General features: G+C 41.4%; 2 protein-coding genes across 3 annotated transcripts; both read left to right on the plus strand.

The window, feature by feature from the left end:
- The first annotated feature begins 226 nt into the window (after nucleotides 1–226).
- Nucleotides 227–11,497, plus strand: golm2 (golgi membrane protein 2). 2 transcript variants are annotated; one of them, XM_069174626.1, is made up of 10 exons: nucleotides 227–1,312; nucleotides 4,885–4,939; nucleotides 5,133–5,235; nucleotides 5,564–5,654; nucleotides 5,935–6,061; nucleotides 6,317–6,400; nucleotides 6,916–7,194; nucleotides 7,558–7,695; nucleotides 9,180–9,347; nucleotides 10,447–11,497. In XM_069174626.1, exons 1-10 carry the CDS (start codon nucleotides 986–988, stop codon nucleotides 10,521–10,523), a joined length of 1,449 nt encoding a protein of 482 aa, XP_069030727.1. In that variant the 5' UTR covers nucleotides 227–985; the 3' UTR covers nucleotides 10,524–11,497. The 2 variants fall into 2 exon arrangements, with proteins under 2 accessions (XP_069030727.1, XP_069030728.1); XM_069174627.1 differs by lacking the exon at nucleotides 9,180–9,347.
- Nucleotides 11,498–11,799: 302 nt separating this feature from the next.
- On the plus strand, nucleotides 11,800–21,714 carry ctdspl2b (CTD (carboxy-terminal domain, RNA polymerase II, polypeptide A) small phosphatase like 2b). The gene is made up of 13 exons (XM_069174628.1): nucleotides 11,800–12,027; nucleotides 16,022–16,212; nucleotides 17,556–17,694; nucleotides 17,781–17,930; nucleotides 18,281–18,529; nucleotides 18,668–18,764; nucleotides 19,464–19,575; nucleotides 19,669–19,755; nucleotides 19,996–20,058; nucleotides 20,145–20,224; nucleotides 20,468–20,594; nucleotides 21,274–21,369; nucleotides 21,500–21,714. The coding sequence occupies exons 2-13, from the start codon at nucleotides 16,045–16,047 to the stop codon at nucleotides 21,563–21,565; spliced, it is 1,434 nt and encodes a 477-aa protein (XP_069030729.1). The 5' UTR covers nucleotides 11,800–12,027; nucleotides 16,022–16,044; the 3' UTR covers nucleotides 21,566–21,714.
- The last annotated feature ends 2,882 nt before the right edge of the window (nucleotides 21,715–24,596 follow it).

Raw genomic sequence — 24,596 nt, forward strand, 5'->3', positions numbered from 1 at the left:
GAAAACTGGAACCCTTATTGTAAATGTAAAGATTTCTTCGTGTCAGCCACGTGCTCCCGGCCCTCAGGTCGTAAGTATACCTGAGTACAGGACCTTAAATCTCCACCAGACAAACGTGCTCGTATGGGTCAATAAAAGCTGGAGAAACTAATGCCACGCTGCTACACGCGAGAGTCGGACTTTATTTTGGTAGCAAAAACCGGAAGTGGCGCGCAGTGTTATCCGCTAGCTTTCAGCCAGCGCAGATGTGATGTTTGGTGGCAGCGTATCGTGGACAATATGGCACAAAGCCTGTGTCCGTAGCGTTTACTGGGACCCGCTTAGTTGCATTACGAGGACTACATCCGTCCTCTGCAAGAAGAGACGACACTTTTCTCTGACGAAAGCTGCACGATGTTCTCGTTTCTCCGGCTGCTAACTGGCGTGGTGGTTCGCTGGACGTTAATAGGAGCTAACGACTGACGTCGGTTCACGATCCCGCGTCGCCGGTGGTCCCGGTTTGACGGTGATTTGTGTGATAAGAGGAGCGTCGGTGCGCGCGGTGCCGCATAAATTACCGGAGAGCCACTCGCGGCTAGCTGAGGGCTAACGTTACAGCGCTAGCTGTGTGGTTCATTAGCCCTCGTCAGTGCCACGGCGCCGTGTCGCTGTCCACGTCTCGTCTCGTCTCGTCTCTGCTGTGTTTAACGTTGCCAGCTGAGCTAGGCCACGTCCCCGCGGGCGTATTTCACCCACTAGCATTGGACGAATTGCAGAGAAGATGTCCGGTGTGCGGAAGGAGGAAGGAGAGTGAAGATCGGTAGAAATGTGACAAGCCTTTGATCATTCATGACTGTCCCGTGTAGCCTTTCCGAAACGGTTGCCGCATACACACACACGGCATGTCACGTAGACGGATGTGTTTCACACCGGGAGAATAAGTCTCGTTGAGATCAAGTAGGTTGCGGTAACAACCTGAAGTGACGTTTAGACTTTTGTTTTTGAAATGGTTGGGTTTGGTGCAAACCGACGGGGAGGCCGCCTCCCGTCCTTTATCCTCATCTTCTTGATGGTGATCATCGCCATACTGTCTTTCAACTACTGGACAGTGTCCAACAAGCACGGCCGCTTGCTGGACGAGCTGGCGGAGGTGCAGACGCAGGTGAAGCGCACGGACGCGGCGCGCAGCCGGTTGGAGAAGCGGAACTCGGAGCTGATGGTGCAGGTGGAGACGCACAGGAAGCAGATCGACCAGAAGGACGGAGACCACAGCGTCCTGGAGGGCAAGCTGCAGGCCCGAGAGGCGCTCATTAAAAAGTGCACCGATGAAAAGGTATGCTTTGCTTTTTACTTTGTGAAACCAACCTGGGTGAGGGGGTTAGTGGCGTGTCCGTGGTGCAATGCTCACTGACACCGAGAAGTGGTCAGAGGGTAAATGTCATGTGGGCCCTGGAACAAACCCTCTGAATAAACCAATAAACCATTCTCAGGTGCTGACAGTACACATCCTCATATCTTTAAGTAGTTTTATTAGACTTATTGTCACTGTATTAATTCTGTGACACTGTTTGTGATGAGAGTAAATAGTGTTTCTGCCAAAATGGCAAAGGTTTGCTGGTCTTCAAACAAGCCAGGTGTGTTTAGACAAGTAACTAATGCAAATAGTAAAATATAATGTTACAGTAACCTAATCCATAACACCAAATATAGTCTCATCACAGTAGCTCCATTGTATTGCTGTAACCTCCCCACTCTACACCAGTTGAAGCATTATATTTTTCTACTTTAGAGGGAAGGTAAGAAGAGGATCAACGGTTTGTCCCGATTAGTCTTGTATTAAGCGGCAGATAACTTGTCCTTGAAAGGGAATTCATTTAATCCACAGTTTCACCCACCTCCGATGATTTCACCCGAGTTTTACCAGCTCGTAGCTTCCTCAATATGCCTTTCAGAAGAGAAAGCTGGAACAATGTTATCTCACAGTACCCATAAGCCTTTTCAAATGAAATTAGGTGTGGGTGACATTTTTGTAATTATTAACCAATGTTGGATTTGCAGCATACGTTGGGACACTGGTGATGTATCTGCTGCTACTGGTCAAGCCTCGTTTCAAAACTATAATAAAGGGAGTCTATCTAAATTTCACACACAACGGATCTTTGTTCAATTTAAAATATAGTTGTTTTGGTTTCCACTGTACAGTTCAGCTTCACCTTTCCCCACATCGCTCCCAACTTCCACTTAACACAGTCAATTTCAGCCATAATTTAATTCACAAAGAAAAGCAAATTGAACTCGGCTTACTTATATTGAGTTGTTCTTTTAGTGATTTATTTTATCAGTACATTTTGGGGAATTTATGTATTCATACTGCGAGTGGCACATCGACATGCTTCACAGGGCTGTTCCCACCTCTTGTACCGTGCAGTGGCCCGGGCCAGTATTTCACTGCCTTTTGTGTCCCAGCTGAGCAGCGTCTGAACTTTGGTGTGTATCCAGCGGCCCTGGGAAACCTTTGGACAACAGATGAGGGTGAAGTTTTCCCTAATTTGCATCCGGCTTTTCTTATTTATATCTAGTAGAAAGTCATACATTTTTTTTAAACCAATGTTTATCCAGTATGTGGTTTAGTGTCGTAGTCAAAGCACTGCTGGGCTGACTGACCGGCACTGAATGAATGCAGTATCCATCCATTAACTGGCACACGATTAGACATGAGGAGTTGTGAGACGTCATTTTAACTAAATGTAGAAAATGACTTTACTCCAGACAGGTTTGATCCTCAATAGGCAAAGTTATTAATAACGAATGGCTTGTATACTTTAGATCCACACCAGTATATTTTGAAGGAGTATCAGGTTGGGGGAGGGTCATGAGTAACATGTCTTGCTGTGCTCAGCATTTGCTGATAAGATGTCCTCCGCAACACTTAAAACATCCTCGCAGTTTTTCAAGTGGAGTAACTGGTAATTACTTGGTGACCTTTAAGATAACGCTGCTCAGAAAGGACCATTCATAGACACGTACACAGCGTCAGAAAACAAGCAAATAAATAAATAAATGAAATAAAAATGAACACTTGTTTGAAAGAAAAACCTTTTAATGGATAATTCAACAAGAGGCAACCTCATTTTTCAAATGGTTTTTCATACAGATTACTTTGTGAAATCCCTCTCCTGTGGCCAGATCAAATATGGCTAAATCATGGCCCTGCAACATTTTGCCTTCTGTTAAGATTCTTGTGAAGCACACACTGTTTCATCCTCTACAAAATAAACCAGTTTATGTTTTTATGACACATTTATGAATAATCTTTCACAGGAAAATACCTCTTGGCAGCAAAATTGTTAGCACTGCCAAACAATTTAAGCAATTCAAGTGTGTATAAGAAAAGAAATTTGACAATGGTTTAGATTTTGTTGTTGTTGTTGAGGAGCGTATTGGTAGTGAAGTGTGGAATAAAGAAGAGTCTGACTGCCTTGGTTTCTTGACATAACTTTCAGGATCCGGCTCTGTTTCCGTAAGCAGGTATTGAATAGAAGTTGTTCCACTCCTTTCTTTTGTCAACAGCCCAACCCTGATTCAACAGAGTAGTGTGAGACATACAGTACAGAGAGAGGCCTGCAATGCAGAGAAAACTGACAGTTGGGTCTTAAATGGCCTCCACACACTACAGTATATATAGTCTTGTACACATAAAGTGCAATCATGCCAGCATACAGTCCTTCATGCGGTCTGGTCATGTCTCTCCGAAGAACCAATTTCAGCAGGCGCCACAGGGAAGCCATTAGCCGCTGGTGAGGGTGAAACAGGATGGAGCTTTACTCTCAACAGTAGTTGACACAGATGCTATATTTCCTGTCCACTCTCACCGCACTGCCTGCTGTCTCAGTCCATTACATCTCAGTCATGGACTCCAATGGTGACGCGTTTTTTTGGGGGGGAAGTGTATCCATAGAAATCTATGCGGCATAATCCACTTTATCTCTGCCCATTGATGTGCTCAGTATGGTCCAGATGCAATTTTACCTAAAGGAAGCAAAAGGTTTTCCCCCTTCTCAAATCTCTGCCTCAAATTGTGTCTGTTTTCTCTATCTTGAGATTCATTTATGTAACCTGATGAGGCTGGGAGCTTTTATGGACTCGTCAATGCTTTTTCTTTGCTTTAAAACATGTCGCCATCTCAAAAAAGTTACTCAAGATAACCATAGCTGCTGTTTTTTGTGTGTGATGAAATTACATCTTTAAGTTGGAGTGTTTGGTACTTAAAAGATTGTGCTGTCACTTTAAAGTCTAAAGTTTCCCTCCTTAACTTTCCTGCTCCCTCCCTGCCTTCAAAAGTTTAAGCATACAACTGAAAGTTTGCGTAAAACACAAAATATAGGGCAGCCAACAGTTTGAATGAGTCAAGTCTCACATCAGTGCGGTTTATCACCGAGCTCTCGCATTGGATTTCACTACAGTGAACAGGGGATTCTATTTTCCTGGCTACTGGGTAAAAGTAAAATGACCAAGAAAAGCCTGCCTTAAAAGAGCATAAACCAGCTATGAATGAACTGTCGACCTCTGTTCTAGTGCTTTCTACATGTTACAAAGGTATTTCTACTGTTCAGTGAAATACTGGATTTTTCCAGGCACTGGATTGTCGTCTAATACCTCGAAGTACCAGTCCAAAGTAAAATGGTGCAGAGTTGCACCTGTTTGTGCTGTGAAAGACAGGAAAAACAAGACAAACTGGTTCCCCCTCCTTTCCTTGTGTTAATGACAGGTCTGGTAATCAGTGCATCTGTTGCCAATGTTAATTAACTTTAGTTGAACTGGCTTTAGGTGTGCAAGAGTCAAAAATCTATGAAGCTGACCGTCAGCGGATATGAATCCTAAATGTGTTTTCTCCTCTCATCGCAGATGAAGCTGCAGGGTGATGTCACAGCGCAGATGACAGAGACACAGAGGCTGAAAGGTAAGACTTCAGCCTCGCCTGGCCAACAGAGGGCGCTCTGAGCCACACTGGCAAAACCCCTCATTAGAGGATATTTAATCATAAAAAAATCGCTTCAGAAAACCTTGCAGTTCATTTAACTGACAATAATTAAAGGTCTCTTAAATATTGTGTGTATGTGTGTGTCGGTGCTTGTTGGTGTTTCTGCAAACAGAGCAGCTGACGGAGCTGAAGCAAGAGTTCATGAAGCAGGAAGAGCAGCTAAGAGAAGTGAAGAAAAATGGCACTACCTTGGAAAGAAAGCTGGAGTATGAGAGGTACTTTAACTCTTTCTATCTTAATGACTGCCTGTGCAAGTATGCCCACTGTGACATGAAGTCTAAACACCTTCTAAAATGAGAATTTTTGCTTCTCAAAGTAGCCATTCTTATAGTTAGTGGTTTTTCAATTGAATATGATAATTAGATGATATTAAGTCATGTTTTCATAGTTCCCTGTTTTTATGGTGATTTTTGGTAGTGATATTTTACATTGGCTTTTTAAGGCTTTTATACTTTTTTGTCTATTTGCACAAAGCAGTTTCATAGTGTGCTGAAAGACTCCCAGATTCTGCAGGTAATAAAAAGTTAAATACGTGTTAACTAGTTTACAGTGTGGACGTCAGATTGCACAACTGAAAGAGGAGTATGAAGAAACAAAAAAGACCCTGGAGGAAGAGGCTTCAAAGCTCAGACAGGTTAGTATTAATACATCTCAACAAACGGTATAGCAGCTATTCTAGTGACTCTTTAGTAAATGATGAAAGGCTGTGCATGATAGCCTCTAGCCCTCTTGCACACATTGCATTTATTCATTAGTTCTGGATTTTTAACACAGATGTACTCAGTAGCAGCCAAACTAGATTAATTTTAGTGTGTCTGTATTTCTGTTAGAGCTTTCATATTCATTAAACAAAGTGTCTTCTGCTTTATTTCCCATATGCTCCTTTCTCTCATTCACCTTTGATAATTCCTCAGAGTGTAATGGATGGCCACAAGGGTGGAGTGGCAGGTAAACATGCAGAGGGAGCACCTGGCGTGGACATGGTTGGAGAGCGCCACACGGTGGCCACTCACCAGCATGACAGGCAGTCTGTTCTGAAAGGTACAGTGGATGTGTCAACCCAAGCATGCACTGTCCAGACTGTTCTATGTTTTATTGCCATGCACATTTTCTAAATGTGGAATTTCATTGTTCAAAGAAAATTTACATGCACCAATTGCTCGTATAGATCTTTCATATATTCAGAAATTCATTTAAATGGGATTTATTGCACAGTTGGTTTAAGTTATGTAACTGTGTGTGAGGGATCCGTTTTAATGTTTTAATTTGAGTCTCCTTCCTTGTGCTCTGTTACAGATGAGATGGGTAAGCCTGGCAGTGATGCTGGCATGCCCGGGATTGAAGACAGCGAAGTGGGAAAAATCGATGAACTACAATTTGGTAAGCATCAAACTGAAATTTTTCAAGAGCAGTTTCTAAGTTTGGCACAAAAAAAAAAGGGAATTAAAGACAAAAGATTCTGTAGCTGTATCTTCAATCATAATGACATTTGGACTTATTTGTCAGGCAGTAAAGCAATAATAAAAGCTATTGTAATGCCAGCATATAGACAGATTTAGGTTTTATATATGGTCTCATATGTATGAGAGAATTAAATTCAGTCTGTACAAAGACATCAGTTTACCAGTTAAATATTTTGAAACTGAAACAAAAAGCTGGAGAAAATAACTGATCAGTGTGACTTTCATACACTTACTGCTGTGAATAGCGCTGTCGCTGGATCAGGAAATGCCACTCACTTATGTCACTGAACATGAAGTCTAAAAAAAAAACCAGCTTTTCTGCAGCCGTTGTTCAAAATACCCCGAGTTTCTGTACTTGTGGCAAGTAAACCATTAAAACCTGTCAAGTCCATTTTTCTTTCTGACCTTTCTCCCTTTGCCACTCACCTACAGCCTTGAAGAAACCAGCCATCACTCAGAAGCACGATGAGACCCCTGATATGGTTGTGGGAGCTGGTGCTGGACCGGGACTCGGGGCAGCTGATGGTCCCGGGGGACAGGACCTGTCGCTAGACCAGCCCAGACTCCAGCAGGACAGGGTCGAGGGCCGAGCAGCAGTGATTGCACCCCCAGGAATCCTCAAACAGGCAGACAAACCGATAGTGTTTGAAGAAGACAACAAGGCAGGTATCAAGGCGGACGAGCTCGGAGAACAGAAAAGACAACTTCGAGGTACAGTGTGCACCACACCCAGTTAACTGGTATTAATTATATTTGTCTTTTTATGCCTTTAGACGTGGTAATTAGGTGTCAGGCTTCGCTGAAACACAGCCTTGACGATTTGATGCTTTCAATTATGTTTCATTCACTTTTCAGTGAAGCAGAGAACTGTTATGTTGGTACATGATTTGTTGGCAGTTTCTCTGCTTTCCTCTCAGTCATGTCTGACATCTTTTAAAACTTCAGGCATTATTTTAAAGAACAGTAGGTTTACAACACTGATTTAAGAACACCAGGTCATAATCAATGTTTAAAGCCAATCATCTGCTCTTGATTGTTAATTAGTTATGTTGAAACTGTCTTTCTTCTTGTCAGCTCCTGATAATGTCAAGGGTGACAGCGAACATTTGAAGAGGATTCCTCTGCCGCCCAACCCTGCCCAGGTGCCCAACCCCATCCAGCCTCACCACGCCAAAGACCAAGGTCCAGCAGAGCCCATGCACCACCGCCAAAGTAAGTTCTTTTCACGCATTTTGAAAATGTGAATACCATAAATGGTCATGGAAGAAGTAGTTGGAGTGTGTATTTTGTGAAAAATGAAGTATAAAAAAATTTATTAAAAAAAAGTAAAATTACAGCAGTTCGTGTTTGTTCTGTCTTTGTGCTTCCAGCTCTGTGTTGTGTGTTAACACAGAGAGCATATTACTATTTGCTGTAGTGCCACCTGTGGGAATTTTGCCCACGGTTAACTGGATACTCCACCAATTCACCATAACACCTTTTCGTGACCGCTAAAATGTCTGAGTCTATGGATGTAGTCCTGTCTGAATGTGGGTAGGAGCACTGTCAGAGAGTAGAGACAGGGCTCGGTTGCAGAGGAGAGGAGACAAATGACACACACCTGGCTCCCAGATGAGCCTTTCCTGCTGCCTGGCTTCTGCTCTGCTCTGCTGCCTTTTCTCCCTCCTTCTCCTCCATATTTAAATGTTCTTTTCTCTCATCTTGCTCACATCCATCCCACCGTCTGCAGTTTAAAGAAGAAAAAAAAAATCAGTGCACCGATGTTTTCATTTTGTTTTTCCTCTCATCAGTAGGCCTTTTTTTTTTTTTTTTTTTTTTTTTTTACTTGCATCATATTATGGCAAATTAACACCCAACACCCACCAGATGTCTCATTTTTGCCAGTGCTGGGAGCTCACTAGACTCCATCATTGTAAAGCCCCCGCCTGGCTCGGTGCATCTCAGTCCCGCCCAGTCCTGTCACGATCAGCCGTGCCATTTCAAATCTGTGTGGGTCGAGATGGGAGCAAACACTGCATGCCTCAGACTCTTGTATGAAAGAGATTGCAGCAAAACAACACAATTTCAGTTGAAGTTTATTTACATATCATACATATTTCATGAGTGTTTTTTTTCTCGTTTCTAATTTTATAAATGTTTGCTGGTTTTATAGCATATAAATATCATTTATAGTTAAAATAGCCTCGTATTATCTGAAGTTGCACTGGATGGAGGTGTTTGTGATATTGTCCCCCTACAAGTGGACACACTTCGTACAATGCAGCTAAAACGGCAAACTTCATTTCTTATCTGAGGCCTTTCAAATCAATTCTCACAGCACCAACAAAAACTAAACATGAGAGTGGATTCACTGCAGGGTTTTTCCTATATAACTGATTAGACTGTCCAGATGATTCAACCACTAACTCAATTAGCACTCAGAGCTTTCCAGACTTTCAACAGTCCCTCATTACAAGGCAACCTGGCTCTCTGCGTTCAAGTCCATGATTGACTTCTCTTTCCCCTTCAGAAGCTCTTGTCTTCAAAATAAAACCTGCTACCATCTATTCACCTCATCCTCCCTCTCTTTTGTCATCCTCTTCATGCAATCACTTACTCCTTCATGCATTCATTATGCGGTATTTCACCTCTCTGTCTCCCGACAACTGCCTTCGCTTCCCTCCCTTCCTGATGAGGCCCTTCTCTGCCTCCTGCAGGCCGGTTCTTTGATGAGAACGAGTCCCCAGTAGATCCGCAACACGGCTCTAAGCTAGCGGACTACAATGGGGATGATGGGAACGTGGGTGAGTATGAGGCCGACAAGCAGGCCGAGCTGGCCTACAATGAGGAAGAGGATGGTGATGGTGGGGAGGAAGACGTTCAAGGTGAGCCAGGCCGGGGGACTGGACTGCCTGTCCAGATGTGTATCCACCATTCCTCCCTTGATCCCTCCCTCCACCCCTGTCCTGCTGCTGCCCCACTGCATTTGTCCCGAGTAGCTCACAGTACCCTGAGTTTGGTCCTTGAAAGCATCATAAACACAGAATTATGACAAAAATACCTTCAGGGTCAAATCAGGACTGCCATGTATGCAGTTCAGGATGAGTAGCTCTTATTGTTAGACATGTCTTATTAGGCACACGAGACAAATGAGACCCGGGAACTTACGGTTCTGTGAGAGTAATTCAGTTGCCATCTAGTATTGTCTGTGCGTCTTTTTAGCTAAACCACCTGTCTGTGCTCACCAAACATCTGACCCACATCTAGACCAGTAGATAAATATATATAGCTCACTGTGTTCCTGAATGTGTCCGTGTTCTCCTTGAAGTATGGAAATGCATGCCTATGTTTTGCTCTGTGTTGTTTTTGTTTCCTGACAAATGTTTTACTGCTTCTTAAATTTCAATTTCAATATTTGATACCTGTGCTCCACTACTGCTTTAAAAAAAAAATTCTGTTGGTTTTAATCAATCAAAGAAATACATTATTTCAATCATGACATCACAGTTATCAATGTGTGGCTGTGTTTGTCATTTTTATCTTTTTTATCTGTCATATACGGGCATGTGTAATATTTTTTCTGATTTCAGTAAAAAGTTTAGGATGTCTTTGTTGTTGCAATGACCAACAAGCAAACTAATATTCTAGATAGACATATTTTTCGTCCTGAAATTAGATGCATCTTCTCGATAAACATCCTTTAAAGCTTAAAGTCAACATTTGAACATACAGTAATGGTTTCATTATTTTCAATGATAAAATATGTTCAGAGCCTACTGTATATGATTATTATTTTTTTATGCATGTACACTGTAACAGATTGGAATCAAGCTGTTGTATAAATCGTTCATACACTACAATAACTATCGGCAGAAATATCAGTTTTCTTTCTGTGGAAACAGTATGGTTGCAGCATGACATCAAGTTCTTTTATAAGTGTTGTAATCTCTAATGTTTGTGTTGCTTTCTTTTTATTTTTTTCAGACGACGATGATCGGGACATTCAGGGCGACCGGGCGGTGGATTATGGGAAAAGACATCAGGCCAATGACATTCTTTGAATGGAAACTCGTACAGCTGAAACTCATTAAAAACATTCAGACCTTCCTTTGCGATCGAGGTCTCTCTCGACAAAGTAGTTTGAACATCAATACGTTTAAGAATTTATCAGGTGCATCCTCAATGTCATGGACTATTTTGAAAAAGAGACATTGCAACTAATGAAATAATTCTGCATAATGTAACATAATACAAAGAGAAAAAAGTCATGGCATTTTCCTGAGCTGCTGTTGATTTGCTAAAGGTTGTAAGTTATGACAGTAGAGATCATGTACTGTACATTGACTGTTGAGTTTTGTCATTTGATAACTGCCTTGTAATGGAGTGATCTAAAAGAGCCCCGTTGACTCACACCTGAACTTCGAGGTCGACCTGTGTTTTGATTTTGCTACTTTTCTTTTTTTCTTTTGCTGTCGCTTGGTATAAACAAACTCTTCACCCGAGATGTTTATCGAAGAAACTAATTAGGCATTCTGCCCCTCTAACACAGTTTCGGGACTCTTACACAGAAGACTTGTCTTTGTTTACAGGAGTGGGAATACATTACAAACGCCAAGGACTTTGTTTATAGCGTATCAAATTGGACTCTCTTCTTTTGTGACAGACACTAAGCAGTGCTCCTCAATCAGTTTTTTAAATGATGCCATTGCATGCATTTTTTTTTATTAATCAAATTCAGCAAAATACTGATGCTTAAGCAATACTTAGAGCAATGTTAGTATCCTCCACAGTGTGTGAAGATTAACCGAGCACATCTGGATCTGACATACTATACACACATGCTTCCATTAATGAGGTCTCCTGTACATAATGTAGTTGAACTGTTACCATTTGTACTGAGGAAACCTAAGTCCTCACCTTTAGGGAAATCTGTGAACATGAAATGAGCTCTGTCAGTTTAACCAGGAAAATGGATTTCTCATGAAAAGGCACATTGAATGTAATTTAATTTTATTAAAGGTGATGCTTCATGTCATTTGTCAGTCGTTACAGTATCAATGATAGTTTGTGGTCAGGGAGTACAGCTTTTAATGTAAAACAACAACAACCGTGTCGAGCTCCTGCATACCTTCAGTTTATAATCGTGATGCCCAGTTGTTTTTCATTCACGGTAAAAAAAAAAAAAAAACCATCTGTTGAGTATATACAAGAAGAATCGTTGATTATTTACCATTTGCCTGGAAGAGAGGAGCCGTAAACACGAGCAGTCCTCTTGTCTTTTATAAACACGGCGGAGTCCTCGCTGCAGCCCGGCTGGTGTTTTTGAGAGGTAAGGGGGTGTGTCTGTGTCCCATACGGGTATTTGCCGCGGAGAGACCGAGCAGAGGCGGGAAATGGCGCCTGGTAACACAACGGTGTGTCATTTCGAAGACGGCCCTTGAGTAAGATATACAGGAGAGGGGGGAAAAAAAAGTCGGGGACAAATCACGAAAACAAGCGGCGCCTCTGTTGTGATGGTGAATCGGCCTCGAGTCGCTGTCTTCGGATACCGCGGACCACTGTAAAGTAAGTCATGTTAATCAGCCCTGCTCGTGCATTTTGTCCTCCTTGACTCGCGTTTATATAATGTCGGCCGACGACAAGGATCAATATTTTCCTTCTCTGCACATCTGTTTGCCCGAAGACGGGTTTTTGTTTTTTTGTTGTTGTTTTTTTTTCTTCTTCTTCCCGTGAAGGCTAGCTGCGGTTAACGCTAAAGCGAGCTTGCGCTAAGCTAAAGCGAGGCCTAAGCACGGACCTGGCTAATTCCCGGTCCGGCCCGGTGCTTTATTTAAACGTAATCTCTCTCCTACTCTTTGTCCCGACCAAACACAACAATAAACACGTGCGAGGATATTAATCACACGAGGAGTTTTGCGTTCACACCTTTTTGTTGAAAGCGTGGTTACAGGTCTGCTAGCATCGAGGCTAAAAAAAAAAAAAAAAACCGTCGTCCGAAATCTTGACATTCCTCAACTGAACTTTACATTAAATCTACAAACTCGTCTTTTTAAAAAAACGTGATATCAATAAATAAATAAATTAAAAAACAGGGGGCTTATCTACACGTGTCTGAATAACTCCATCGCTAGTGAAAGATTTTTAAAAATTAAAAAAAAAACCGCCCGGAGTATTTTGATCAGGTTTTCTGTTTGTAGGTGTTTTGATTAACGATGTCTTGACGAGTTTCTCCATTTAAAACACAAAACAAACAAAACTAACGTTGTTCTTAATGCGGAGAAGCTGCTTCACCGCCAGTCATCCAAAAAACCAACCCGAAAGCTGCTCATTTATTTCCCGGTTCGTGGTGCGGAGATCACGGAGGCTCGCTGACGGTGAGTTAGAGGTTAAATCAGCGGCGAGCCTCGTTTGAGTCACCGCGTACAATCCGGACGGGGTGGTGGGTTTTTTTTTTTTATCAAAGAAACTGCACCGGAAGCCCCGAAGTCGCCGTCGCACACTTTTAATTCACGACCTTCTGGTGCTTCGTTTTTTTGTTTGTTTGTTTTTTTAGTTTTGTTTAAAGTCCGGGTTAGCTTCTCGGTTAGCCGCTAAGCTACTCGTGACTGTTTCAGTAAACCGTTTTTCAAACGTCGGCTCGCGCACGGCTGAAGCAGCTGGACCGGATGTGCCCAAAAAAAAAAAAACGACTCCATTTATTTATTGTGAATTACGAGCTTACGCTTTTATCGACTCTCCTGAGCAACTTGGCTAATCTTAGGCTCGAGGAGAGGAGGAGGGGGAGTGGACGGCTTGTCTGTTTTTAGGGGCCTCGGCTTGTTTCCTCCTCGCTTCCGCGGCTAGCGTCTGCTAGCAATGCTCATACGGTCCCCGCTGCACGCATGTTCTTATTTCCCGCTCACTCGGTCGTACCGAGCTGTGATCCTCGGTTAGTGGCCGATGGCTGAGAAAGGTGGAGGGGTTTTTTTTTTTTTTTTTTTTGCAGCCAAAGTGTTGTTGTCATGCGAGCTTTCGTAAAGGACGGGGTGGGGGGGTTTGATCGCACACTAAATAGAAGAGGCTTTTCATTTCACTTTTTTTTTTTTTTATGTTAAATGTGTTGGACAGACTAACGTGAAATGCAGCAGAGCATTACGAAAGAAAAGAAAAAGTTGCATAAAGAGTAAGTAAATGGTATCTATGCAGCGCTATCCCTAGAAAACACCTTTACGGCATGTTGATAGAATAAAGTAGAAATCACACTGGTTGGGAAGTCACGTGAAAGAGAGTCTGTGAGAAAGACGTCTGTCAGTTTTTAACTCGTAAAACTTTAGTGATGAGAGCGGAGAAGTGTTAGAAATGATTAAGATATTTATAAAAACACACATTTTGCATTAGCAGAGATGGCCTCAAGAAGATCTTGAGAAATACTTAGAGGGCAACCTGTGGGATATTAGTATCAACAAAACTTTAATGTGCTGCTTGAAATATCCTCTTGGCTGAAGCGGCACCTCGTCATTTCATCAAAAAGAAATGTTTGATACGCCAAAGTATTTTTAACTGTTAGCCTTTTTGAAAAGTGTTTCCCCCTATTTTGTGTTTAGTCCAAGAAATTGCTGTCACATATATGACCGTCATTGTGGTGCTGTTATCATCCTGTATTGCATAATCTAAAGGAAACATGAAGACAACACCAGACAAAGTAGTTTCTTAACATGGTTATTGAACCAGTTCAGGATTGTAAAAGGCAGTCAAGCCTGTTAGTCTTTTAGGATAAGAAGCAAGTGATCTAGCTCGACTTCCTTTAAGCAAACATGATGAGCGTTATACATTTATTAGGAACCGCGTTGGTACTGTGATGTCTATATAAACTTTAAATTGTTTGGGTTGTATGTTGAGGTAAATCTAATTTCCAAAATATCAAAGGTACTGAAATATCATCTCCTACAGTGAAGTGCTGAAGACAACAAAAGACTTAATTACAACATACAAAGTTAATTGGTGGGTATTTAACGACATTTAGAAAGGCGTTTAGCTGGTTAAAGATAATGGGTGGATGATTCAATCATTGGCAATGTTTTGTGTTGAATAGCCTCCTCCCAGGTCTGAATACCATCACTGAGAAGGGGAAATATTATTTTCGCTATTTGTTTACAGCCATTGTATGTTCAAAGAAATAAAATATAATTCGCAAATTTAGCCCAAAAACTGTAATATAAAGGTTTTATCGAAGATCAGCATCTTCTTAGCTTTTAGCACCCTCTCCGTTGGTATTTGCGCAATAGAAGAAAAAGTGTCTTTTACTGTGCGAGTTGTCTTAACGTGATGTTTTTCATACAACAAAACGAAGGCATTTCCAGATCGATCAAAGCGCAACGGTACACTGTCCTAATTAGCTTTTCAACTCTTAACTGTTTATATTTTCTGAAATGGTATCCCAGAATATTTACTATTGTGAAGCTCGATTAACATTTTCAGCTCAAGTTGTATGATAAAATCTCTCGCCGTGGATGTTCTACTGTATTTATAACATGTTTCAGTAGCACCCACAAAACAAAAACTCATAGATTTTAGATTCTGTAAAAATTCTGGGGTGTTTCCTCCCCAAACTACATTTTCACTGATGGAACTTCAATGTCTACATCTGCTTGGTTATTTGATACTCCGAGCAGTCGCAGCTTTCAGGCTTGTCCTACTTTTCCTACTTGCCTGTAACTTTAATGCTACCATGTACTCTGATGCTGCTGGTGTTGTTTTCTGTGCGTGGGATTGGCCAACAGCGCGTACACTTCTGGCGTGTTCATGGATACACCCCTGGGTAAATGTAAAGCAGATGGAGAGAAGAACATTTACAGTATGTGAGACGTACACAATGGGAGGAGAAGGCGGTGGTTGTGTGTCGAGGGCTCCTGACAGCTTGTGGATATGTCCGGACACATTTCTGGTTTCGTAAGCGCAAGGGCCCGGCATGCTTGACAGACAGCTCATGTTCACACTGAATTGTTTTTAGTTTTTCCCGTGCATTTTCAAAGATAAAGCTCTGCAATTAAATCACCCAACTTTAGTAAACATGAGTTTACTTCCATCAGATATGTTTTCATTCAGATGAGCTATTTTCATATATTTACGTCTTTGTCAGTGCCTACGGGTATTTCACTTTCTGCATTTTGTTGTCTCAACTCAGAGTTCGATCGTACAAGCACATAGCCACTGTTAGGGAGTGTTTTAATATGTGTATACTAAGAGCCTGGGTAGGGCTCTTCTCTTTCTTCCTTTTTTTTTTTTTTTACTGTATGAATGAAAGTAAAGCCAGCTGTGGCTGCTGTGATCCATTGATGTAAGTGAAATGGGATCTTGAATGCATCCAGATGTTGGTGGACAATGCACCACTATTACCCCTCTACATGTACATACACCTCAAAGACTTGTCTATTTGAAACATTAAAACAATGGAAAGTGTTGGGAAAACTTGTGTCCACTTTAACAGCCCAGTGTCTATTTACTTGTTTTTCCTTGACTGTAAAGATACTAACTTCCTGTATCTGCCATCTTTCCCTATGTCTGTTTTTTTCTAAAACAGCCTTACATGTGACTGCTAAAACAATGAGGCTGAGAATGCGTAAGGCGTCTCAGCAACCGAACCCCACTCTGGCAAGCCGCCCATCCCGAACCAAGCGGAGGCATTCAGAAGTAGAAGAGGACACTCCTACCAGTGGAGGGAGGGGATTGTTCTCAACCATCAAGAAGTTCATCAGAGGAAATGCTGTTAAGGTAACTACCTCCAATGATCACATACTTCTTCATTGAGTTCAGTGCAGATAAAACTGTGGTGCCTCTTCTTGGATACCATACTTTAGCTGGAGAAGATGTTGTCCTCCTCCTCTTCCTCCCCCTCGGTGTGTTTGGTGAAACTGTGTTAAACAGAAGCCTTTTGGCACTTCCCAATTTTAAAGCTGTATTTAACAATGTGCTCTCCGGGTCTTAAATACAGTGTTTCTTGGTGCAGAGTGTCATGTTTCCCAAGAAATGACTCGTGGAATGCAGCAGCTTGTCTGGGAACTCAGCTCTGGTCTAATTTTAGCTTTTGGCTCTCAGAGTTGGTGTGCAGGGACAGGAGGTGGTAACAAGTGGAAAAGTCAACTGGGCGAATAGAAGTTTTTCCGATGGAAAGACATTGAGCCTTTAAAAAAGAAAAGAAAAAAATATTTTTTTTTAAATTTAGCTGTTTGGTATGAGATGTGCGGTGTCAGAAAATGGTGAAAATGTCAACCAGGTGTTTCCCAAAGCCCAAAGTGCAGCTTCAAATGTCCTGTTTTGTTCTGACCAAAAGTCCTCGATCAAAAGATCTTCAATTCATTATCATGGAAGACTAAAGCAACCAGAAAATATTAACAATTAAAAAGCTGGATTTCAGGAAGTTTTATTGTTTATTGTTATTGAAAATAACAAAATTTGATTAATCTATTATATTATTAATAATTAAAATAGTTGGTAATTAATTTTCTGTCCATCAACTTATCAATTAATCAAATGCATATTTTACATTACTGCCTTGTTGACTATTGACATCTTATGTACTCTATATAATGTACGATAACAGTAGTCTTGCAGGTTCACTGTACATCACAGTTTTCAAGATGGGAACAAATATGTGGTTGCAATCAGTGTGAAACTGCCTGACATTAACCTAGAGGCTCCACAGTTTGTGCAATGTGTCTTGTGAATTGTAAGGCCAGTAGCGTGTTTTAAAGGTCTCATATTTTACACTTTGCTGCGGTTTTTATTTGCAGCCCTGACATCCATAAGACAATATTTTTGTTGTAATAAGTCCCAAAAAACTATCTCAAAATAGTTGTGCATACTCTTAAGCTTCTCTCTGCAGTTCGGCCAAGAGCAGGCTGTTGTGTCTGTGTCTTTAATGTGCATCGATATCAATGATACTCTCTCTTCTGATTTGGTGACTTTTTTCTGAATGATGCACGACCAGGTCAACCACAGGTTTTCTTTGGTCTTTGGCACTTTCTTAGCTCTGCGACAAAATGACCATAACTCATTCAAATCTATTTGACTGTTTTTAGTCATTACAAGTGTACACTCTTGTCTTGTCTTGTCAGGTGCAGCAGGAAAGCCCAGCCAAGAAGACACGCCTCCACTGCGATGTGGACAACAACCTGATCACCTCCACAACCCCAAACACCAACACCCCCAGGAGGACTATAAGCAGAGTTGGCAGGAGAGGGTCCATCAATGGACGTGAGTGGCACTCGAATGGAAAACAAACGTTAAATATTTTATTTGTGTCTGTTAACTTTCCTAAATCTGTTGATTCTCCTCTGCAGAGGCAACCAACCATGACAGGAGTAAGGAGAAGCCCAACGGTAGTCTGGAGGAGACGACGGCCGTTGAGGTTCCAGCCACTCCTCCCAGAACGACTCTTCTCGGGACCATCTTCTCCCCCGTTTTCAACTTCTTCTCACCAGCTAAAAATGGTAAGCAGAGTCTTGAGGTAGCCTGTTTGCTTTATGACTAGAAGTGTAAGCAGAGGCCATGTTTTAGTGTGTGAATCACAATATAATCTGTATCAGTGAATGCCTGCAGCCATGTGTAGCCTTACTAGTTTGTTTCTTTTTCACCAAGCACCACCTCTAATGATTTCATTAAACTGAGCTTTACTTTTAACAAAAAAAATGTATCCCTTTATAACTACAATGTTATTTCTCGTGCTTTGTTACTGCTTGTTTACATTCGTACTAATATTCAGGTGTCCCACCACCATAATAAATGATAGTGTTTGCAGTGCCTGTCTTTTAAATGCCTCTTCGTTGTGTTTGTTATTAAGCCTCCGCTGGCTCAGACTCTCCAGACCAGGCAGTGAAAGCCGAGGAGATAGTCAAGCAGCTGGACTTGGAGCAAGCCGTGGAGACTCCCACCAGCACAGCTACATCCACACAGGAACTGTGTGCCACCACTAACTTCTACTCTAGTGTATCACAGCTGCCTCCTCTACGACCTCCCCACATCCTCGAGGCATCTCCTGTAAAGGAGGAGGCAGAGCTTGATCCTGATGCTGACCTTCCCCCTCTCACAGGTAGTTACCACAGAGAAGAACACATGCTTCTGAAACATTTAGGTAATAAGGAAGTTAGTAACAAATGCTTACCTTGCTGTTTTAGCTCCCCGTTTCTCATCTTTTTTTTTTTTTTAAATGTTCTTGTTGTGGTCCAAGCTCCAGGCTCCAGTCCAGATATGGCATATGTGGACGCTCCTCCCACCGCTGTACCGCCAGAGGCAACCTATGAGGAGGACTGGGAAGTCTTTGACCCGTGAGTAAAAGCACTGCAGTCATAAAATGCTTCGACCTACAGCCACACCTCACTGAACAGAAGTGACAACAAAACCAAAGTGCTGATATTTGGAAAACAGGAGGAACAGGAGGTAGTGGGACAACTTAACCAAGCATCACAAAGAGGGTGGAGGAAAATACTGAAATTGTCAGTGGCAAAATGAAACATCTGATCCAAGTAAAGAGTCCCAGATGCTGCTGGTCTAGACCAGCAACCAAACACCCAAGCCGATAACACTTCAACTAAGTCAGAAGTTTGACACGTCTGCTAATGTTTGCAGGTCGACAAAACATAAGCCGGACAGTTTGAGTTTGAAAGGATTTTAATGAAGTATTTCTCACAGTTTTCACAACACCAGCTGTCATTCTCTGGTGATACTGTCGTGTATCCTTATTCTTAATAGATTCAGATTCAAACTGAATTGCTGGTTGGTTTGTATTTACATACTGACAGAGCTGATATCTGTGTTTCCTGTTGAACTTAAATCAAAATGTTTTTAAGTTAAAAAAAAATATATGTTTTTTTTTAAAAAGAGTAGATAATATAAAAGGCCGCTGTCAAAAACCTTTTAACAAAAATGTTTTAATTGCTAATATACTCTTTTCAAATCAGTACATCCTCATTGGTTTGTTATTTGTAATGAAGATGCGTTAAAAATGATTATGCTTTGATTTGTAGGTATTTCTTCATCAAGCACGTCCCTCCACTGACAGAAGAGCAGCTCACCCGTAAGCCAGCCTTACCGCTGAAGACACGCAGCACGCCGGAGTTCTCACTGGTCCTAGACCTGGTCCGTTACACTTTAGAATTACATACTTCTTTTTGGATTATCGAAACTAAGTGGACATTTTTGAAAAGTATTTTCTCCGTGTGTCGATTATAGGATGAAACGTTGGTCCACTGCAGTTTAAATGAGCTGGAGGATGCAGCTCTGACCTTCCCTGTCCTGTTTCAGGATGTCATTTACCAGGTAGGCACGCTGCCTGACAGGAATGCGTCCCTCTTATTTTTTTATGATGCCACTAGAGGGGGGCAGAGTCATTTTTCTGAGAAGCCTCATACAGTTGGAGAACTGTTCAGTTAACTGATGTACTAAAATTAATAACTATTTTGATATGATGTATGTTATAGAAAAGATGTACACGGTGATGTCTTACAGTTGATTTTGTCATATGCTGATGAATGTTTGTTTACCTGTGGTGTGTTGTAGGTGTACGTGCGCCTGAGGCCATTCTTCAGAGAGTTTCTGGAGCGCATGTCTCAAATATACGAGGTAAATAAAAACCCGGCTACTCCTGTCGGTTAAGCCTTATTCCATCAGATGTGAAAAGTTTGACCTTTATCTTCTCCCTTTCCCAGATCATCCTCTTCACAGCCTCTAAAAAGGTGTATGCAGACAAACTGCTCAACATATTGGATCCTAAAAAGCAGCTAGTGAGGTACAGTTTGTTTATGTTCACTATTGCACAACAAACATAAACGCTGGTGTAAGCCTGAATGAGAAGAGTTAGAACTCATAAAGCACCATGTAGAGTTCTGGTGTTGGCATGTGCTTCTGTTCAGGTGTCAGTGTTGTGGTTTTTCTGAATTATTGATTACGCTGACCTTGCCACTGATTGATTTTCTTTTCCTTCTTCTCCTCCTCCTCCCCTCCTCCCTTTCATTCTCTACTGTAACTGTAGACACAGGTTGTTTCGAGAGCATTGTGTTTGTGTCCAGGGAAACTACATCAAGGACCTCAACATCTTGGGCAGAGATCTGTCAAAGACCATCATCATCGACAATTCACCACAAGCCTTTGCATATCAGGTGAAACACCCGCACAAAACACCACTGCAGTTTTATCTAAGTGTCCCAACTTGGAATAACTAGAATAATGAAGGTACTAGCTTCCCCCCTGCTCTGTGACATCATGGTGCTGCCCTCAGTTTGCACACAACAGGAATCCACCCTCGTAATAGCATGGAGCTTCTGTACATGTAAATGTGGTCTCATCAAACTGGAACAAACCTTAGCCTGGTTCCTGACTGCACAAATCCTGACCCGAGTTATTTTGCTCTACTCTTCCTACATTGTCAAAACCCTGAATGTCTTTTGCCCTCCAACATTGTCCTGTGCCCCTCTGATAAATTCCTGCAACTCAAACATACGATGTGGTGGATGAATCATTGTAACCTGTTGACCTGAATCAAGCTGACACATCTTAATTTATTTCATAAATGTATCTACAAGATGATTAAACAATGGCCTCACTCATTAGAGAAGTGGTAGAGATCTGGTGTTTTCTCTGTGTTGTAGCTCCTCAGCTTCTTTTCCCTGAATCTTAAAGTGTAGAAAACCCTGATATTTGAATCCTTGTGTGGAGGGGTTTCTTTTTTTTGGAGTTTCAGTTTCTTCCGTTACATTTGAGAGACACATTTCAGGTCCGTTAAAAATACAAAGATTTTTTTTTTATGTGGTCATAATTTACATTATTTTGTCTCGACAGTTGTCCAATGGGATTCCCATAGAGAGCTGGTTCATGGACAAGAATGACAATGAGCTGCTGAAGCTGGTGCCCTTCCTGGAGAAGTTGGTTGAGATGGTAAGCTGTCCCACTATCAAATAAACTCCTTTAATACCTATTACAACGCAACGTTCCTTTGAGTTAATGTAATCTAATTTGTGCCTTAATCTTCTCCTTCCATGGTCCTGCTGCCTGCTGAACTCGTCAGAATGAGGATGTGCGGCCGCATGTTCGGGAGAGGTTCCGGCTTCACGACCTGTTACCTCCGGACTGAAACCGCCCGCAGTCTCTCAGGACGGGACAACATGAAAAGACTGAAAACAACATGCGTGTAAAAAGCCTCTCTTTGGATTACAAACTACAACATTGCCATTACTTTTAAAAAAAAAAAAAAAAAATTACCTTTTTTTTTTTTTTTTTTTTTTTTTTTTTTTTTTCCTTCCCTTTTTTGTTTTTAAGTCCACTGTTGCTTTTTCAAAAAAAAAAAAAATAATAATAATAATAATCTAAAGAAAAACCATTTTTAAAGATCTGGGTGAAATTTTCTAAAAGTCCAAATGCCCCAGGTGAAATTACACATGCTATGAACAAGCCCAGGTAGACTCCTCTTTTTGAGCGACTCTCCAGCTGTGGATCCAAATCTCAGCTCCACACTAAATTCTGAAGTCTCGGTGCTGGTTTAGTGGATATGACAGAGGAACTCCACCCCGACGGAGTTCCTGAACCCAAACCAACCCACCTGGTGCTCACGCTGTTGACACTGACGAATAAGGACACTGTGGCTACAGACCATTTTCAGCAGGAATGACTGGCCTGTAAATCAACCTGTGCATGTGTGTATGTTTACTCCTGGCCACACACACACACACACACACACACACACACACACACACACACACACACACACACTCACTGATTTGGTGTTTGGGCAAACCTGCAATCTGTAGCCTTTAAAGTCATATGCATTCCTCCGTAGCTTTGTCAACTTTCTATTGTTGGTTGCAGTTTTTTTCTGGTAAAACTGGTGTTTCATTGTTTTTAAAAGAAGATAGTGTTTCAAAAATGTTTTACTTCTGTTTGTAAAATAATGATATTTTAAAAGGGGACATGTAACTTTTATTGTAAGCCTTTTTCCTATTAGGAGAACATGGGTGCATATTAATGGCAGTCCACTGCATAGTCGAATGACATGGAGTTAACCAAGGACTTTAAATATAGTTTGTTCTCGTTCTAACAAATAGTTTAAATCAATGTGTTGGCTTCACTGTGGACACAACATGGCTCCTTATCTAAATGTTAGGATTAAGAATCTTCCTACCTGTAAATCTGACATATTGTAATGGTTTGAGGGCATTCATTTTCAAAGTGACGTGTCGACATTAACCTTTCTTTAATAATAGTATTTGATTTGTCATTTGTCTGTAATCAGTATTGTCTTTTTCTCCTAATCAAGTATTCTGCTTAAATCAGAGCCGTTTCTTTTAGTTCTTATGTGTAATTTGATGGCTATATCAGTAGCATTATGACTAATGTAGCACATCTCTGCCAGTGTGTCATGAAGTCTACCCATGGTAGGTATTTATGGCCAGACCCTGTACCAGCCATATCTGGCACCAGCAACATATTGTTACTGTCAGCCTCACTGACTGCCCCCCTACCTGTCTGTTTCATACCTTTTTACTTAGTACTTTTAAGCATTTGTTCTTTTTTTTGTGTGTTTTTGTTTTGTTTTTGTTTAGCACAGTTCAAAGTATTGTGTTTAAGAATGGTAACTATATGAATGTGTTTTTGCCCAACTGCAGCCTGGACACTCAAGCCAAACTGACATTTTACTCCTCCGTTGTTTCAACTTAATTTATTTGATAGTGAGAAACACAGGAGGCAGACATGTAGGAGGCTGAACCTGGGAGGAAGAGACCGGAAACTCAAATGCCAGCCAGTCAGGTTGTTGTCTGTGGACGCCCGCAAGAGTCGACTTGAATCTCTGTGACAATTTGGCATGCATTGTTGGAACTTTTTTCAGTTCTCGTTTGAATCCAAGTGCATTTTATGTTAAAGCAAATGTGAGTGTTTGGGTTGCCTGTACAGTGCCATACAATTCCTCTCCTTACAAGTTCCTCTCCACGGCATTTCCCCTGCTCTCACCCGTGTAATGCTTCGATGGAAAAGAGACAATCAGACCTCAAAGCTCTGCAGATACCGAAACATGGAGACGCCCACCCTTCCCCTGTTTTTATTTTTCAGTTTTTCTGTGTGCAGTATGTGTTGTGTACTGTGACTCCCATGTGTAAATTGGCCAGGTGAATCGCTGGTACTCGCTCGGCACAGGTTCTGTTCAGAAGTGGTTTCCATCTGTTCAGTGCTCGCCTGTCTTTGCCTTTTCTTTGAGTTCGTGGCTCTCCAGAAATTAAAACGAGTTTTTCTTTAAGTGAAATTGTTAAAGGGCACAATGGTGTTTACTCGGACGTAATGTTTTGAGAACACATGTCCAGACTATGAATGTAAATTGTACATGGGGTGAAGGCTCAAGTGTCTTTCCAGATTCCGCGTTGTGTTTTGTCCTCATCAAGTAGAACAAAATAGATGAGGAGGGACGGCATCACCTGCCATTCGCATGTCGACGTGAGCAGAAACGATTTGCTTGGAATAGGAAACATGTCTTGAGGTCCTACCATGGTAGCCCCCTCCCTGTCCCCATGATCTCTCACCATCCTGACTGCCATCTTTCAGTATGCGAGCCTCACTTTGAGTGTGATGCAGCCCGGGTGTGCTCGTCTCCTCGATGGGCTGTGCGACTGTAAAATGATCAGTCGTGGCTTTTTTCTGAAGGATCGGTGGGAGGCATTTGATACTTTTCATCCTGCTCATTTTTGTGCATTACCAGATTATTGTACACTGAGTGTTGTACAATACATGCAGCTTCATGTTTTAAAAAAAAAAAAAAAAAATCCTGAAAGGAAGGAAAATCTTTTGTATTTTTGATTTCAAAAGGCATGTCATATCTACTTTTTAAATGTATTAATGAAGATTTAACTTTACATCGGATGGAGTGTTTCTTTCCTTTTTTTTTTTTTTTGTTCTTTTTTTTTTTTTTTTTTTTGTTCTTACAAATATCTGTATGTTTAGTTTAGCGCAATGTCACTGAACTGTTAAACTTAGCATGTAGAGAATACAGCTTGCTTTGTGGAAAAGTCCTGAATTAAATTTTAATCCTGGCACTTTTTCTGCAGAAAACGGTCGTGTTAATGATTTTTATTTTTTAATATCTGTTAAGCCATTTTACTTGCAAGAATTGCTATTTGTGC

This window comes from Embiotoca jacksoni, unplaced genomic scaffold (genome assembly GCF_022577435.1).
Source record: "Embiotoca jacksoni isolate LCO1_2020_lvr unplaced genomic scaffold, fEmbJac1.0.p SCAF_6, whole genome shotgun sequence".
NCBI lineage: Eukaryota > Metazoa > Chordata > Actinopteri > Embiotocidae > Embiotoca > Embiotoca jacksoni.